The sequence below is a fragment of the Drosophila obscura genome, unplaced genomic scaffold (genome assembly GCF_018151105.1).
Source record: "Drosophila obscura isolate BZ-5 IFL unplaced genomic scaffold, ASM1815110v1 contig_150, whole genome shotgun sequence".
NCBI lineage: Eukaryota > Metazoa > Arthropoda > Insecta > Diptera > Drosophilidae > Drosophila > Drosophila obscura.
Window position 1 is genome coordinate 3,622,503 of NW_024542736.1, and position 16,985 is coordinate 3,639,487.

Genomic DNA, 16,985 nt, shown 5'->3' on the forward strand with positions numbered 1-16,985 from the left:
GCAGCAGCAGCTCCGCTCTTTAAGCTGTAGGACAATTTAAGGCCAAAAACAGAACTGAAGAGGTTTCAAGTTTCACTTCATAAATCAAATTACTGTTGGAAAAGTTTCGAAAGCAAAGCCCCACAAGAAATGTCATTCTTTTGGTGCTTTTGGGTACACTTCTGGGGCAACGATTTTCCATGCAATGCTGCAAGTTTTTCATGGCATGTAAATGCTAAATTAATTTGCACAATTAATCAGCCACGCCATCTACCAGCTCTCAGCCCTCAGCTCCCAGCTGCCCCACCAAAGGGCCTGTGGCCCCGCTGTCAGGGTTGCCTTTGAACATTTTCACTGCAATTAAATTTGGCACAAAAAGTTTACAAAAAAAAAACAAAAAATTAAAAAAATATATATGTCGTGTTACTGTCAGTCGGAGAAGAGTGAAGAGCTCGCCAAAATGTTGCCATTTGCATTGCCACTTAAACACACATAAAGGCGAAGCGTGGTGCAGGAGGCAGAGCTGGGAGGCAGGAGGCAGAGAGCTCCACACAGAGGCACATGTAATCGTGGAGCTGACGGTCGCCGGCACGCAAATCGAGTCAAGTTGAATAGGCGGAAGTAGAGCAAGAAATGCGATTGCCAAATTGAGTTGAAGGTTTCGCTTGACTGTGTTTTGTTTGGCCAACTCCATGGGCTTGGCTGCGCAGCGCAGCGCCCTTTGCTGTCGCCAAAGTCTACGCTCCTCCTCCTCGTTGTCGTTGTCGTTTGGTTGCTGCTGCAGCTCCCAGGCACTTGGCACTTTGCTGCAATTTTGTAGTTTTGATAAAATTTCGCAAGCATATTAAAAAGTTTTGCCCAACTTCGTTTTTACTTTTGCACATGCCATACGGCATTCAATGGGATGGGAAAGGGGATGCGAATGGGCATGGGAATGGGAATGGGCATGGGCATGGGCATGGGAATGGCAATGTGATGCTTTGGGGGTCTGGAGATGGGCCTGAGGTCTCGGTCTGACTCTGACTCTTACTCTGGGTCTGGGTCAGGAGTGGTACCACCGGCAGGCAGCAGGAGGCGTGTCTCTGCACATGCCACTGACAGCCCAAAGAGGAAGCTGTACCTTATGGCTCTGCCAGCCAGCACAGGCTTGTTTGCTGCCAAAAAAAAAAAACACGATGGTGGGCGGATGGGGGGGTGTACAAAAAACTAAAAGGGAAAAGGAATATAAAAAGCAAGCAGTGCACTTCGCTTTGCTATTTAATTTTGCCGCTCAAAGGCCTGACAAGCTGCTCCTCCTGAGCGCTGCGGAGAAGAGGGCGCAGGGCGACGATACATTTTGCCAGGCAACAACTTTTGCAACTTGTTTATGTGAACTAACCAATTAAATTGTGAAGCGAAAGCAAATGCAACAAATGCAATAACATTAGCCAAACACACAAAAGGGCAAACCGAAGAAGCCCTGCTCGCTTTGTCCTAATTAACAGGATATATGTATTATTTCTCCATAAAATAGTTTTCAATAAATCCATGCAACAATGCATCCAACATAGTAACTATGTATGTATGTATGTATGTTCGTGCGTGCATGCCGCATAATTAACTAGATTAGCGAGTGCTGCCTGGGAAATGAAGCATGAACATACACCATTCATTTTTAATTCAGTTATATAATCAAATGAATTCCTGAAATGACATGGGCTATGGCCAAATATTCTACATAGTTTAGTGTTCTTTTAGTGATGGCTGCCACTGCCACTGCCGCAGTCGCTTCTGCAATTAAATCCAATTGAGTGTTGCATACTTTTGTGCTGCTGCTAAATTTCAGCCGAATAAACTGTATTATGGCTGTCTCTCTCTCTCTCACTCTCTCTCTCTGGTGCTGCAACAAAAGCTCATTTAATTTTGCACAACACAATACATAAATCTGCATTATTGAAAAGAGAATGCCACCTCAGCTGAGCTCCCCCGGGGGGCGGGGCGCCATTGTGTTGCCATAGCTGCCTTTTTTGCAGCCTCAAATGTGGCAGAACGTTTTAAAGCCTGCCTGGCCTGGCCTGGCCCACACAAAAATCATCATCATCATTGAATTGTTGACCTACTTGACTGGCAGAGTGTCAACCGAAGTTTCATGCGAGACTTTTTCGGTTGGCCGATTGCATAAGGACTTGCCATCAACTCGTTAGATTGTTGAGGGCTTGTTGGGATAATGATAATGGCTAAATCCTGGCTAAACTCAGAAGTTGCTCAACTTTCACCATTTTTCTCTTTATTTATATATTTATTTATTTATATTGCGTGTGACTAGCGCTGACGTTTCCAGTAATCAGTTTTCGGCCATGTCAGTGGCTATTCTAGCCATAAATAACTAATTCGATGTGATTTGTTCGCTGAATTACAAGAAAGAGGTCGACAGAGGTCGCATGACAAAAGCCAACTATTAAAAACTCCGTTGCCGAGTCCAACTACTCGTAAATTATATTCGCATTGTGTTTGCCTGTTTGCCTTTCAATGCACTCAGCCCCCAGCCCCCAGCCCCCAGACTGAGCCCGAGCCGCAGCCGCAGCTAAGCCTGCCCACCATTCACATTCACACTCAAATTCACTGCCGCTTTCGCACTCACATTCACATTGTCAGGGCCTCGTTAAGCAAACACACAACGTTTGACAAAAAAAAAACCAAAAACCAAAAAAAAAACGTAGCGGGAGTTCCCCGTTCGGTTTGTCGCTGTGGTTATGTGCGCTATTTCACAGATACACACCGCCACAGACACAGAGACACACAATAAAAATGATTGCATTGGCAAGCGCTGACAGGCGGCAACGCGGTCGGAATGCGGGGGAAGCAGTCCTTGTAGAGGAGCACATCGACCGGTCTGGGCTGCATTTGATGGATGAGTTTGAAGCCACCAACCAGATGTGACAATTCAAATGCCAAAAATTCAGCACGCACACAGCCACCAGCCACCAGCCAGCGGCGTACACTCGTACATCATGGCCCCCCCCCAGCTGATCCTTCCACCCCTTCCGAGCGCGCACCTGCTCGCACAGACTCTAATATTTTGTGCTAAAAAATGCATCGAACAATATGCGAGCCGGCAAACGCACGAGTTTTTATTGAAATTGAATTGTTGATAAGTTCTGTCAACACAAAACGCAGCTGTCCATGAAAGGGGGTGGGGCCAAAAAAAAAAAAAAAAATCTCTATGGGGGGAAAAACGAGCTGGCTGGCGTAATTGATTTGCCTGATATTGGTTTTGAAGTGCAGGACTAAGCAATTACACTTTTTGCTGTGCTGTGCTGTGCTGTGCTGGGTCCTTGTGCTTGCCATTTAAAGAGCTCCTCTTTTGGGCTCTCAAAATCCAACATATCAGCATTCCCTTAGATTAGTCCCACTACGAGCTCTTGTTGCAATGTCGAGTGCCATTTGCTGGGTAGCTGGGTCCTCAGCCAACATCTCTCAGCTGGTTAGGTTTGAGTTCAAGAGCCCCCCCCCAAACCACAAACATTTGGCATTTTATTCGTTTCGTTTCGTTTCGTTTTCTGCTGCTTGGCCTGGTCTGGTCATTGTGGCAACAAATGTTGCCAATGCTGCCGCCACAATTCGTTTAATTTGTGGCAAGCGTGCTGTTCGGCACAACACACTGCCGCCCGTGATATTGCACATTGGGCCAGGTCCAGAACAACATGTTGCTGACCCAGAGAGAGAGTTTCGAGTCTCGGCTAAGAGAGAGCGCCTGCGCCCTGCAGGAGAGGCCTTTCGTAGCGATGCTGCAGCGACTTCGCTGCTCAATTACTCAATAGAATTTCTCAATTGCTTCAAACACGCGACTGTTGACCATAAAACGCCTAACTCTTGTTCGCCGTTAAATGAGCCCATTGCCAGACACAGAACAAGGCCTTTAATTGCCCAACGAACCAGTTATTCAGTCAGTCAGTCAGTCAGTCTGTCAGACAGTTCGTCGGCCAGACAGCACATCCCCCAGCCTGCCATTTGTCGACTGGCTTACAACTGTCAGTGGGCCGAGACATTAGCAGACATTAGACATTAGACTTTAGCCTGGATTCGGCTGACAAATGGCAGACACAGACGCTTTTGGCTCCTGAGCGATGCAGACCAGACTTTAACCCATTTGGTCTAACTAGCGTTAAAGCCCATTGCCGACAAAAAGCCAAATGCGCGCCCATCAAAATTTGTCAGATTATGTGTCTGTCTGGCCATCAAAAAACCCGCGTAGTACGCTCGAAGTACCTGCTGCTCGCCCCCCGCTTGCAGAATCACCTGGAACGGAATGTCTGTGAGCTGTTTGAATTAATCAAAGTACACAAAAACCCTCAGAACGGTGAGCGGTGCGAACGACGAATTGCAGACAGAGTCGAAGATGGTGTCGCAGCGCGACAATTTATGGCAGGCACTTTATTTGCGTGGTCGGTCCGGAGTCCGGACCCCGTGGCATCGACAAAAGTCTTAAAGACTTAAATTGGAAAGCTTCCGCGGAGAAACTGCTGCAATTTGCAGCTCATTTGAATTGCAGCCGCGTAAATCAAATCAAGCAACGCGCCACATTTGCTGCCAGCGCACAAATCAAGCGGCAGATGGAAAGGGCCAAGCAGAGTAAGGAAAAATTCCCTATGTGAGTGCTTCACACTTCTGACCAGATAAAGCAGTTCAAATCGCAGCTTCTCTGAAATTTATTTCGTATTCACTGAGTTTTGAGTTAGATCGGAACCTGAACACATCGAATATTTGATCAGGCGCTACGAAAATGTGGGAACTTCAGGCTTTGGTCGTGCACATTTTGCTGCTTGGCTGCATCATTCACATATATTTTCAATCAACTATTGTGGCGCATCTGGAGCCGCAGAAGACACTGCCAGAGTTGGGTCTGCAGCCGCCGGCCGATCGACTGGTGGTATTCATTGCCCATGGCCTGCGGGCAGAGTCGTTCTTCTCGGGTAACTGCAGCGGGGTGCCACACATCCAGCAGCTGTTCGAGAAGCAGGGCATAGTCGGTATATCGAGTGGCCTCGCACCGACAATGACCCGACCCGGACTCATTGCTATGTTCGCTGGCTTCACCGAGGATCCACAGACGGCCATCACCAATTTCATGTGGAATCCCACGCCCTTCGACTCGGTATTCAATCGCAGCCGCATCGCCATCGGTTGGGTGCCCAAAACGGTGGCCGATTACTTCACCCGTTCCCGGGGTGAGCCGCCGCGATTCGAAACGGATTTCGCTGGAGGATTTAAGACCGATGCCTGGGTGTACGAGAAGGCACGCAACTTTCTGACCAGCGACGAAAATATCAGACAGCTGCACAATGCCACGCAGGCGGTGTTTTTGGTGTATTTGTCGGAGCTGGACAAGGTCGGGCACGGGTTCACGCCGCTGCGACCAGAGTTCCGGGAAACTCTGCATGCCACACAGCAGAAAATTCGAAAGGCTTACGAGCTCTTTGAGAGCGCATTCAACGACAGTCGCACTGCCTATCTGATGACATCCGATCATGGCATGGCCGATATGGGTATGTAATGTGTAATTGAGACATCAAAGGGTGACTGCAGACAACTACAGCTCCCGCTCTCGTTGCAGGCTTCCATGGCGGTGGAACTGATCTGGAAAAAGAAATGCCATTCTTCCTGTGGGGTGCCGGGGTGAAGCGCCAAGGACCCCACACCGGGCAAAGCTTCACGGCCAACGCGCATGGACTGCAGCTGCCGTTGCAGGAACTCAACCAGATTCAACTGGCGCCGCTGATGTCAGCCCTGATTGGCCTACCGCCGCCCATAAACAACCGAGCCCCACTGCCCCTGGGCTACCTCAATGTGAGCGTGGAGTACGAGCGGCAGTCGTTGCTGCTGAATGTCCTGCAACTGCTGTCACAGGCCAGGAGCGTGTTGCTGCGTCACGAGCGCAGCCTCTTCCACAAATGGCTACCCAAATATGGGAAACTGGATGCGGCACGGACCGCGAGCCTGCCCACTGAAGTTGAGCAGCTAATGGCGAGAGGCTACGTCAAAACGGCCGTGCAACTGCTCCTGCAAACGTGCTGGCGTGCGCGGCAGTGCCTGGACTACTACCAGGACTACTATCGAACCCCATTGCTGGTGGCCATGGGTGCCTCGTTTCTGGGCTGGCTTTTCTGTCTGGCGGTGTGGCTGACGCGCTCATTCTCGGACCCGGACCCGGACTCGAACCCGCAACCGAAGATGGGACTCCAAACATGGATGACGGCTCTGATGGTCCTGCTGGGAATCGCGCTCGGATGTGTGTTGCTTCTGCAACGGGTGCCCTGCATGACGGCCTTTTATCTGCTGCTGCCCATCGGCATCTGGACGATGGCCCTGGCCGAACGCCCGCTGCATGGCCGCTCCATTCCCTACCCGCTGACACACTTGGCCTGGACAGTGATTCCCGCCGGATTGGTTGTAACGACATCATTTATGAACCGCCATGTGGGCCTGCTCTACGCTGCTGTTGTGGTTGCCTACAATCGGCGCGGCTTCCGTCGACCCACACTCAAGTTCTTCCTCTGGCTGGCGGCCGTTCTGCTCCCCAGTGGCTTTCTCATTGTCCAGCAGAACTACAGATTTAAATTGATACCCAGCGAATATATTCTGGGGTTCAGCATGTGTCTGGCCGTGTTCCTGCCATGGCTACTGGGACACAAGCATCCGATGCACGTTTGGCTGATCAACTCGGGCATTCTGCTGATTGGAATCTACGGCATTTATCTCCGCGAGAATACTCTGCAGGTTGCACTGTACTTAGAGGTGGCCTTCTGGGCCTTCCTCGCCTACGCATTCCTGTCGGTGCCATACAGCGGTGCGGACACCCCACTCAGCCGGCTACATTTGATTTCGTTCAACCTGATTGTGGTTCATGCGCTGCTTTCCCTTTCGGCGGGATCGCTCTTCAATCAAATGCTGATCACCGAGTTCCTGCTGGGCCAACACATTCATTCGGAGATCAATAAAGCCAAGAAGAAGGCAATAGAAGAGGAGCCGGAGCCCGAACCTGAGGCGAGTAACGGGAATGAAAACGAGACTCTACAGAAAGATGTAGAAACTCTCCCAACGGCACTGGACAGCTTAAAGCTATGCTACCGCTATGCCACCTTCATTCTGCTCTACTTCTACGTATCCTTTTTCGGATCCGGACACTGGCTCTTCAGTTTCGCCTTCCAGCCGACCACTTCCCGCCTGCTAGTATCCAACTCTCCTCCAATCACAATGACCGCCCTCATCATACTCAAGATATTGATTCCATCCATAATCATCATGTCGGGCGTGTACACATTTTCGGCGTACGCCCGAAAGAACAGCCGTGCCATCTTCATCTGCATGTTCCTGATTAGCGATGTCATGTGTTTGTATTTCTGTTTCTATGTGCGCAACGATGGCTCCTGGCGGGACATGCGCCGCTCAATGGATCATGTCCTCCTGACCAACACTCTTGTGATCCTGCTGCTGGGCTGCTCCTGTTTTATCAAGTCCTTTCTTAATTGCCATCAAGGCCCCTAGAACCAAGCCACCCATCGTAATGCAGGTGATTATGCAGGGAAACCCTGTTGCCCCCACTTATCCACAGTTTGATGCCGAAGGGATCCAGTGTTAAGTGTTTGCTTTTAAATGCAACGAAAATATTGTTAAATCAAATTAAATGTTTATTTTGTTAGTTCATGCTTGATTCTCCCTACACAGCGGCTAAAATGTATAATCATCTCATATCCCATTGAAAGCGTTTCAATTGCATTTTGCTGAGCATTTAAGCCATAATACCCGTATTCTAATGGGCCAACGAGGCGGATGTTTGATGTTTGTCATAATAATTAGTTGGCATTTTCCCTTTACCCATTGCGCTGGGGTGTTGCCAGGGCAACGGTTGATTAAATGAGCTTTTCCCAAACGTTTAGGGAGCTTTGGTTTCGTTCCCTTTGATGTAATTTTTTTCTGCTTTTTTTTCTGCTTATTTTTTCTGCTTATTTTTTTTGCCGTTTCCGTTGAGCCTTTGTCGCCAGTTATTTGCCATTGCCAGCTCCGACAGCTTGTTGAGTGTTATCCAGTCAATAAACTCAAAGCGCCAAAAAGGGGGGACCGAGAGTAATTTTAGCTCTCTGACTGGCATTGGATTTCTGGATTTATTGGATTGATCGACCGCCGGATTGATTAATTGACACTTTGCACATTAATTAGCTCCAGTGAGAAATCTGCTGGCTAGAATGTCCATTTGCTGGACGTTGGCTTACAGACTTGGCCTTAAGCCAGAGCAGCACTCTGCTGCAGCCGATTGACTGCTGTCTGTAAGACCCAAAACATCTCTGACAAGAAATTATGACAACTAGCGCAATGGTTTTCTGCTGATGATATTCCCCCTGCATATGCATACGCGGCCGAATTTATCGCTGATTAATAAACTCATTAGAACTTTGCTTGTTTCCCCACACCCACAGCTTTTGCCACGGATTTAATTGGAAAAGTTCGGGCGGGCTAAACTAAGGTACTCTCTTTTTGGCAAGTTGTTGCGGGAATGTCGTTAGTTGGTCACTATACCACATTGCATGTCCCCTCGTCGCCCTGTAGGTGGTGTGCTCGGAACATCAACGGGATTCGGCAGCCTGTCAACGTTTTGGCATCTTCATTTTCCGTGGAAACGAAATGCCCAAAGCGGGAAAGGAAAAAAAACCGCAAAAAGGAAAAAAAGAAAAAGAAAAGAAAATGTTACCCAGATGAAGACAAAGAATTATGCCTTCTTGTCGGTTATTAATGAGCCACGGCTCCCGGCGGCATTTGCACTGAGACAACTTTCAATTTTGCCGACGCCTAATGAAAATGCATTTGAAAGGTAAAATGATTAATGTAAGATCCCCAGTTGGGTTCTCAATTTTTGTGGGTTAACCGATGCGACCGAAACCGCCACCGCCACCGCTGATGCGGGGCCACAGATTTAATTAAAAGAAAAATCCCCGCATTGCTACACGCCGGCAGCAGCTGTCATATGCCAAAAATCTGGGTTGAGAGAACTCCATCCGAACTTATTACATTTTGGAAGTTAATTAAAATAATTTTAAAAATGTAACAAAAATTGAATCGATTTTACAAATATTTACAATTTAGAAAATTGTTTTTTATCTGGTTTCTATTTTGCATTCATTGTGTTTATATTCGATAATTCCACGAAATGGAATTTAGCCAGCTGTTGCTGATGTGGTTTGGATACCCTTGTACTGGGTATACAACATTGAATGAACATCCCATATGCTCCTATGGCTACCATTGGCATGATTAAAATTTACCTTCAAATTTACTCTTTCGTTAGTTCTGATGCTCAATAAAATACGTTAATCTGCACACTGTAAGGGTATCTAATCCCTCGGCAATCCAAACTAAACTTCTATTCTTCTTTTTCTATTTTTAAACCGCTGCTTTTTTGGGTAGAACGCAAATTATGCGCTGCCCGACGGCAGTTTAATTTGCTATTAAAATGTTGCGTATCAAATCAATGAATCATATGTATGTATGTGCCATACAAAATATGCATCTACATATATATCAAATATGCTTAAAAGTTATATGCAAATTTAATGAATTAGAATACTCTTTGTGTGTGTGTGTTTGTGTGTGTGTCTGGCTTTTTTTTTTTTTTGTCGATTTAACGGACGAGTCCCTCCAATGGTCTACATTAAATATGAAATGAAAAACCGACAAAATAAAATCCAAAACCAACTGCTGTTCAATTAATTATTATCAGAATATTTGTGGGGCCCATTTAGTAGAGTTTTGTTTTGCCAATTGCAGACATTTTCATGTGCATTCGTTGAATTCAGTGAATTTTTTGGGCAATATCATCGATACGGGGGAGCGGCAGTCGGCGGCTGCCAGTCATATGTAGCAGAGAGAACCTGGCTGTATATTTCAATTGCATTATCAAACTGGATTAGCAGTGAATGCTTTTAATCTGTAAATAATTCTGTTGGCAGCAATAGTCAATTTGCATATAACAAAATATATATTCAAAAGAGCAACTGTTTCAAACAAGTTTGGATTATACACGGGAAAGCTCCATTCGACATTTCACCATCAAACCGAAGGGCAGACTCTGCTCCAGCAACCTCATGCGTTAAGGTACTCCAGCAGAAATTCGATATCTGGCATCTTTAATATATTACTATCGCAGTTTCCATCAGCAGTTCCGACCTGAACACAAACATTCAAAGTCGTAATGGAGTACGCCGTGCGCATGTATAAATAACAAAATGTGTCGTCCTGCTTGGGGGAAACAGATCTCCTTTGTTTTCTATTAAACAATTGACAAAGTGCCTGTGCGTGTGCGTGTGTGTGTGTTGTGGGCCTTGTCGTCTGATGCGACTACACATATAAATTATAATTTAATAAGAAAGCAAACGAAAAATTCAATGGCGCCATAAACCATAAAAAGACGCTGAAAAGTTCTCGAGTGTGCGTCTGTGTGTGCGCGGATGTGTGTCGAAAAACAATAAGCAAACAACAGAGTTCCCTCCGGACTGGGAGGAGGATAAACATTGAAATCAGCTTCTGGGGGGAGCGGAGCGGAAACAGCCAGAAAGCCGAATGGGACGCAGCGAGAGGACTCGATTAAGTGGCATAAAGTGATGATAAATGCGACATTGAGCAACAATAAATTGTTGGCCTTTGTCTCTTCTATTGTCTCTCCCCCCCTCTCACTCACTCACTCACTCACTCTCTTTCCCTCTATCCCCGTTATTCGTCGCTTATTGTTTCACTGGCTGCTTTCCGCCGTTTGCACTGCTTGCCATTGACGTGTTTGACTTATTGATGCTGCGTGCCGGGATTAGCGATGAGGCAGCGGCGGCGGCGGTGGCGTCGGCGACCCACACTGCGTATGAGCAACGCAAATAAACCGAAGAGCATAAAGCTCAGAGAGCAGCGCTGATTAGCATTTGTGTGTGTGAGTGCTTGTGCGTGTGTGTGTGTATGTGCATATGTGAGTATAGGGGCGGAGGCAGGATGCACGAGTATATTTTTTGGCGCTCATTCAATTGTTTATGGTAATTTGAAATTCATTGGACGGCAGTGGCAGTCCTCTCCATTTGATGGCTGACTGCAGACAACCGCATTAAAGCTTAAATTCAATCCAAATTGATTTGCGATGCGAGTGCTGCTGCCAGCTCGAGTATATGGCGGATATTCCATTATGGGTCAGGTCCCAGTCCATCAAAAACCTGTACAATTCCCAGCCGGACACGCAGTTGAACTGCATTTGAGGCACACTCTAAGCTTCATTGCAGCCACGCCCACGCCCCATGGCCAAATGTAAGGGAAAAAGTTTTCTACTTAAAAAACGCGAAGTTGCCTCAATCCTGAAATTGTTTTCCCTTTCTTTTTTTTTCGCTCTCTCTCTCTCTCTGTAGTTGGCCGCAAGCTGTGCCACTTGCCACAGAGAAAGCCAAGCCATAGCCGGAGCTGGAGCTGGAGCCGAGTTCGAGATTACTTTGGTTTACATTGTGCTACGTTTGTGGTTTAAATATTGTATTAAGTTTGCTGGCTGGTGATTGGAAAGCAACTGCACATAAATAGAAAAGAGAAGAAGAGCAAAATTCCCATCGCAAGGCATTGCCACTCATGCCACAAGCCCCGCAACAGCTGTCCGCATTTCATTGCAGTTTTGCATTATGTGCAGCTGGGTGGGGAGGGCAGGGCAGAGCGAGAGAGACTGAGAGTGAGAGTCTGAATCGGAGTCGGCGATCCATTGAAAGGCGAGTTAGCAGCCACTTGGGTTGGTAGCTCCCATTAGCCCTCCTCAGTGGCACCAGCGGCAGGAGTATCCCAACCACCAGCAGCAGCAGCAGCAACAACAGCAGCAGCATCAGCATTCGTATCGGTCCAGTCGGCCAGGCAATTGCTTAATTGCAACTTAAGCTCAATTTTCCTGTGGCCCCACCAACCCAAGCATCTGCCAATCCTCAGATGTCTTGTTCCACTGCCACTCACCCACTCACCCACTCTGTCCGCTCTGACTGCCTGTATGTTTGGGCCGTCTGCTCGACTTGCTTGTTTGTTGCTGGTACATAAAATCTTGGCCAGCTCACAATCGTTGCATGTAATGACTGGAATTTGCGGTGGCTCCAATATGAGCCAAGGTGATGGAGTGCCGAGGACGTGAGGAGCGCACAAGCGGATGAGCGAGGGTACTCCAGGCGGCTGGCCCTGGCCGGGCCATAGATAAACACAGTCGCACTCGGAGGCCCAAACTAAGCCCTTCAGCCGGCGCCCAGCTTCAGCTTCAGCCTCGGGGCACTTAAAACCCAAAGTTGGTCTGCCAGGAATTAGAATCCTAAATGCGGCATGTCCGGGGCAATCCTTAAATGCAGTTTAAGTGTTGTTTACCTGCGGCTTTTGCCAGCCGCAAATGATCCTTTTAATGCCGCAAATCCACTGCCGAACGAACATAAATATGCTATGATTTTTCACTCTCCAACTTTGACATACAACAAAATAGTTTTGCTGTAAAAAAAATCTCGCTTAGCGATGAATCAGGATAATGAATCGATTGAAGAGTCAGAGAGTGAAGGAGAATGCATTGATTCGACGCCAATACCCGCTTGCTCGCTGAGGGAAATGGGCTTCCAAGAGGGAACTGAGGACTTTATCCAGCATTTGTGTTCCGAAAATGAGTACAAGGCGCACATCATACATCAGATGAATCGCCTGATTACCCACCAGCAGAACACGGACGTCGATGTCTATGTCCGCGGACACAAAATCCTCTGCCATCTCATCGTGCTTAAGACCTGTACGGAATTTGCTAAAGACTTGCACTTCCCGACTGGCGTAATTATAGCGCATAAGGATGTCACTTATACGGGATTCAAGCTCGCCTACGAATGGATGATCAACGAGAACTATAAACTGCAGCGCAAAGATATTGTTGAGCTCTACTTGGCCGCGGAGTACCTGAAGATGCCGCAGCTGCTGGATCATCTGTGGAGTCTCTTTCACGAGGAGAAATTCGTCACCGATGCCATCGCCTTTCAGATTTATCTGGAGTGTCTGCCCCACAGGAAGAGCAAGCTGCAGAACCTGATGCTGGGCCGCGTGCAGCGCTTCTTCCTCATGGCTGTCGCCACGGAGGAGTACCTCCGGCTGGACCACGCAGATGTCTCCGAAATACTGGACCACAGCAATATGTGTGTCAACTCTGAGCTGGAGATCTACTACAGTGCGGTGCGCTGGCTGCATCACGATTGGCCAGAGCGCAAGCAGCATGCCCCTAGCATCATGGCCGTAGTCCGCTTTCACCTGATGACCAATCAGTGCATTAGCTCGATTAGAGCGGAGCTGCAGGAGCTGCACAGCATTCCCGCAGTTCAGACCCTGATCGATGAGGCACTCTATGCAGGAAACACGCAGCAGAAGCCGACTAGGCGTGAATGGGTCTACAATATGAGGATCCCCCATCATCACAACTGCGCCTGTCCACAGTGGCGTTGCCTCGACCTGACGACCTTCGACAAGTATCTGGAGCTAATCATCGTGACTGGACCCAGCTATTCCAAGTCTCTAAAGTACTTGACTAGCGGCTGGACGATGCCCTGCTGTCAAAGTGCACTGCTGTTGAGAAAATAAATCGGAGTAAATCCAAGCGGCACACAAGGGGCCTCCCACCCCAATATCTTTTCGTGCATGTGTATGAAACACACCCTGGGGTCCCATATAATTGCTACAAATAATTTCATTAGTCCGCAACGGCCGTTTGGCCGTTTGGCCGCTTGGCCGTTTGGCCGTTTGGGCTTTGGTTTCGCATTCGCATTAAGCGTTTCCAATTAGTTGAATGGCTGCCATTTTGCTGAATTAATTGTCAACGTTTATGAACTAAGCATTTGCTCGATACATACGTGTACGTGGGGTTTGTTCGTGCTGGACGTGTTTCTGTTTGCTCAACACTCGCGAACACACACACACAGGGCACTGGAATGCGAAGAAAAGCAAACAAAATACAATCACACATGCAAATGTCAATGCCCCTGGCTGTCAGGATTGCACTGCCTTTCGCGCAAAACCCAAAACCCAAAAAAATATCTACAAGGAATGGCAAAAAATATGTTTAAACAACACCAAAAACCATGGAAAAACAATATAAAAAAAAAACTAGGGGAAATCAACCCGACAGGCAGACAGAGAGACAGACATCCATAATCAAAATATTTTGTTAAAAAATACAACACAATTAACAACAGAAATGAGAAAACAAAAAAATCAAATGGATTCGAATGCATTACGTCTGTTATTTCAACTGCATTTTTCACGGACTTATTCGAGGCTTTGCCCGGATTTCAATGCAAATGTTTGTTCAGCTTTTTGTGTACCTTTGCTTTACCATTATCCTGCATTCATAAATTGCGAGCGGGTGAATTAAAACAATACAATAATACAAATGCAATTGATTTGCCTCTCTCCATTTATTTTTTTGCAGTTTGCAGTTTGCTTAACAACCCGTAACCCGCCCAGTGAAAAACCCAAATAAAAGTAACAAAGTTCCATGTTTTTTTTTCGGCCAACATAATTTAATTGTCTGCCGTTGAGGCGCCATGCGATAAATCAATTACTGCAGATTATGCCTCAGATTATGGAGGACTTTCTGTTCTTTTTTTTGTTTTTTTTTTTTGGTTCCTTTTCAACATCCTCAGGGGCGTAGCCGCTGGAGCCCTGTAAATGCAAATGAAGATAGATGCATCTGGCAGTTGCACTGCCGTAATAATTGACGCTGAATATGATGAATGAGTGCCAATTACAAGCTGAGCGCAAAGAATCAGAAGTCGATTAATGCGGCCAGAGGGGCGCACAATGAAACGACGAAGTGGGGCAAGCTTTAAATGTGTGTGTTGAGACAAGTACAAGAAATTAAACCATTTCTGAGATTTACTTACACAATTTTAACGATTAATTAAATCATCTTCTATGGCACAGAGAATATGATGTTACATCAACTCTTGACGAGGCTTTCCTCCCTGAACTCAAAACCCCAGTTTCACCCCCAAGCATTCCCCCAACTTAATATCCACTTTCAGTATTCTGTAGCTACAGCTCCAGCTTCATATCCACATAGCCTTTTGTGTCTCCTATTCGCCTCTACAGCATAACCATAACAATTAGAACAGGAAATCCCATTTGATTACTCATTGCCGCTTATTGCCAGTTGCAACAAACTGATAATCCTATTGTGGTTGTCTTTGTGCCCCCTTAATTGCCATCACACTCCTCATACACTCAAATTACAAACACACACATACATGCAGACATACATACATACATATTCATACATCCATGACAAACAAAAGCGGCTTTACTTTCCATGTTTTGCGGCGGGCTGCGTTTTTGAAGTTCCATTACTCAACCCCTAAACGGATGAACGGATGAACGGTGAATGAAAGAGAGCAGATAGGGGGATTGGGAGGGGTTGGCAAACTATTTGGTGGCAAACTTTATGGCTGGCCCATTGTTTCAATTGTTCAGGCTGGTAAAAAGTTGGCCAATACTGCCGCTGGCCGGCTGTCAAATTTTAAGTGCTGCCCGGGCTCAAGTCCCGCCACACTTTAACTCTGATTAGCTAATTGCGTTTGTCTAATTTGATTTGTGGGGATTTCAATTAAAGTCTTCGGCGATAGGATCGCAGGAAATGCCATTAATAAAACTAAGCATGAGATGGACTGGTGGCAGAAATTAGTCTATGGGGGCCATTGGGAAACGTGATATGCGGCAACTTGGGCAAAGGGCTAAAAAGGTATTACAATTAAATGTAGCTACACCTAGCGCCATGCAGCGCGAGTGCACACAGGGTGAGCAAATAGTTTCTAATCCCACACAGAAGCTTATGAAGTACAAAGATCCGCAACGGATTAGCCACCAGAGCTCTCGTTAGGGAGCTGTTGCAAGGGCATTTGGTGTTTTCGGGGGCATTTTTGTAAACCTTAGTGGCAGAGTCGACCACAGCTACAAGTATGCATAATTTGCTGATTGCAATTAAAAGCAATTATGCTCAGTGTCCTGGCAACCACAAACTCATTAGCTTGTTGCACCAAAACCGCAATGCAGCATATCCCACAACATCAGCAGCAGCAGCAGCAACAGCAGCAGCAGCAACAACAGCAACAACAACGAAAATTACTTACACAAATTCGAGTGTGAGTGTGAGTGTTAGTGCGAGTGTGATTGTGATTGTGAGTGCGAGTCCGAGTGTGATTTTGAAAGCATACCCCATGGCGTTCGAGTGTGCTGATGTGAGTATGGATCTGGATCATAATGAAAAGCCACTCCAGTCGAACCAAACCGAAACGAACCAAACCGCTTTTGACCGAAACCGAAACGTAATCGAATCCCTGGCCAAATTGCACAGCTTGACGCCATCTTTTTGCCAAATTTCTTTTTGTGTAAGCGCTCAGAGCAGGCCAGGACAGGCCAGGCAAGGCGAGGCGTTTTTCGGACACACTTTTTGACAAGCGGGTGAGAAGTGCTTTCAAACAAAATGGTCACGGCAAAGTGCCCACAGCCAGGGCTGCTGGACTCTGGACTCTGGACTGATGTGGACCCAGACCGGGTTTGTTTAGAAGGTTTTATGCATATGTCCGACATGTGGAAAATTCCATTAGGAAGTTTTCTTTGTTTGCATACATTTGCATGTCTTTCTCTGTGCTCTGCTCTCGGCTCTCCGCTCAGCCTGCTTTCTCTCGATGATTCTGCTCTTCCGCTATGCCTCTGCGTCTCTTGCTTTACATCAGAAATAATTTATTTGTGGCCAGTACGAGGACCATTTTTATTATTATTATTTTGTAATGGTTTTCGAGTGTTTGCTGTGGCACAACAGCAGAAGAAGCACCAGCAACAGCAGCAGCAGTAGCAGCAGCAAAGAAATGGAAATGATTTGCATAAAATCGATTAAACATTTTCAGCAAATAAAATGCATATTGAAATGAAATGAATAGAAAGTAAACCATAAACAACAACAACTG

General features: G+C 46.8%; 2 protein-coding genes across 2 annotated transcripts; both read left to right on the forward strand.

Moving 5' to 3' along the window:
* Window positions 1–4,677: 4,677 nt before the first annotated feature.
* On the forward strand, window positions 4,678–7,657 carry LOC111069100 (GPI ethanolamine phosphate transferase 1). Its single transcript, XM_022358997.2, has 2 exons — window positions 4,678–5,504; window positions 5,573–7,657. The coding sequence occupies exons 1-2, from the start codon at window positions 4,742–4,744 to the stop codon at window positions 7,501–7,503; spliced, it is 2,694 nt and encodes an 897-aa protein (XP_022214689.2). The 5' UTR covers window positions 4,678–4,741; the 3' UTR covers window positions 7,504–7,657.
* Window positions 7,658–12,507: 4,850 nt separating this feature from the next.
* Window positions 12,508–13,605, forward strand: LOC111067219 (kelch-like protein 7). Its single transcript, XM_022356275.2, has one exon. It carries the CDS (start codon window positions 12,508–12,510, stop codon window positions 13,603–13,605), a length of 1,098 nt encoding a protein of 365 aa, XP_022211967.2.
* The last annotated feature ends 3,380 nt before the right edge of the window (window positions 13,606–16,985 follow it).

Excerpts from the sequence above, each read along its gene's own strand:
- LOC111069100 (XM_022358997.2), top strand. The coding sequence starts at position 4,742 with ATGTGGGAACTTCAGGCTTTGGTCGTGCACATTTTGCTGCTTGGCTGC. Across the intron at positions 5,505-5,572 it reads TCATGGCATGGCCGATATGG|GCTTCCATGGCGGTGGAACT; the intron begins GTATGTAATGTG and ends CTCTCGTTGCAG.
- LOC111067219 (XM_022356275.2), top strand. The coding sequence starts at position 12,508 with ATGAATCAGGATAATGAATCGATTGAAGAGTCAGAGAGTGAAGGAGAA.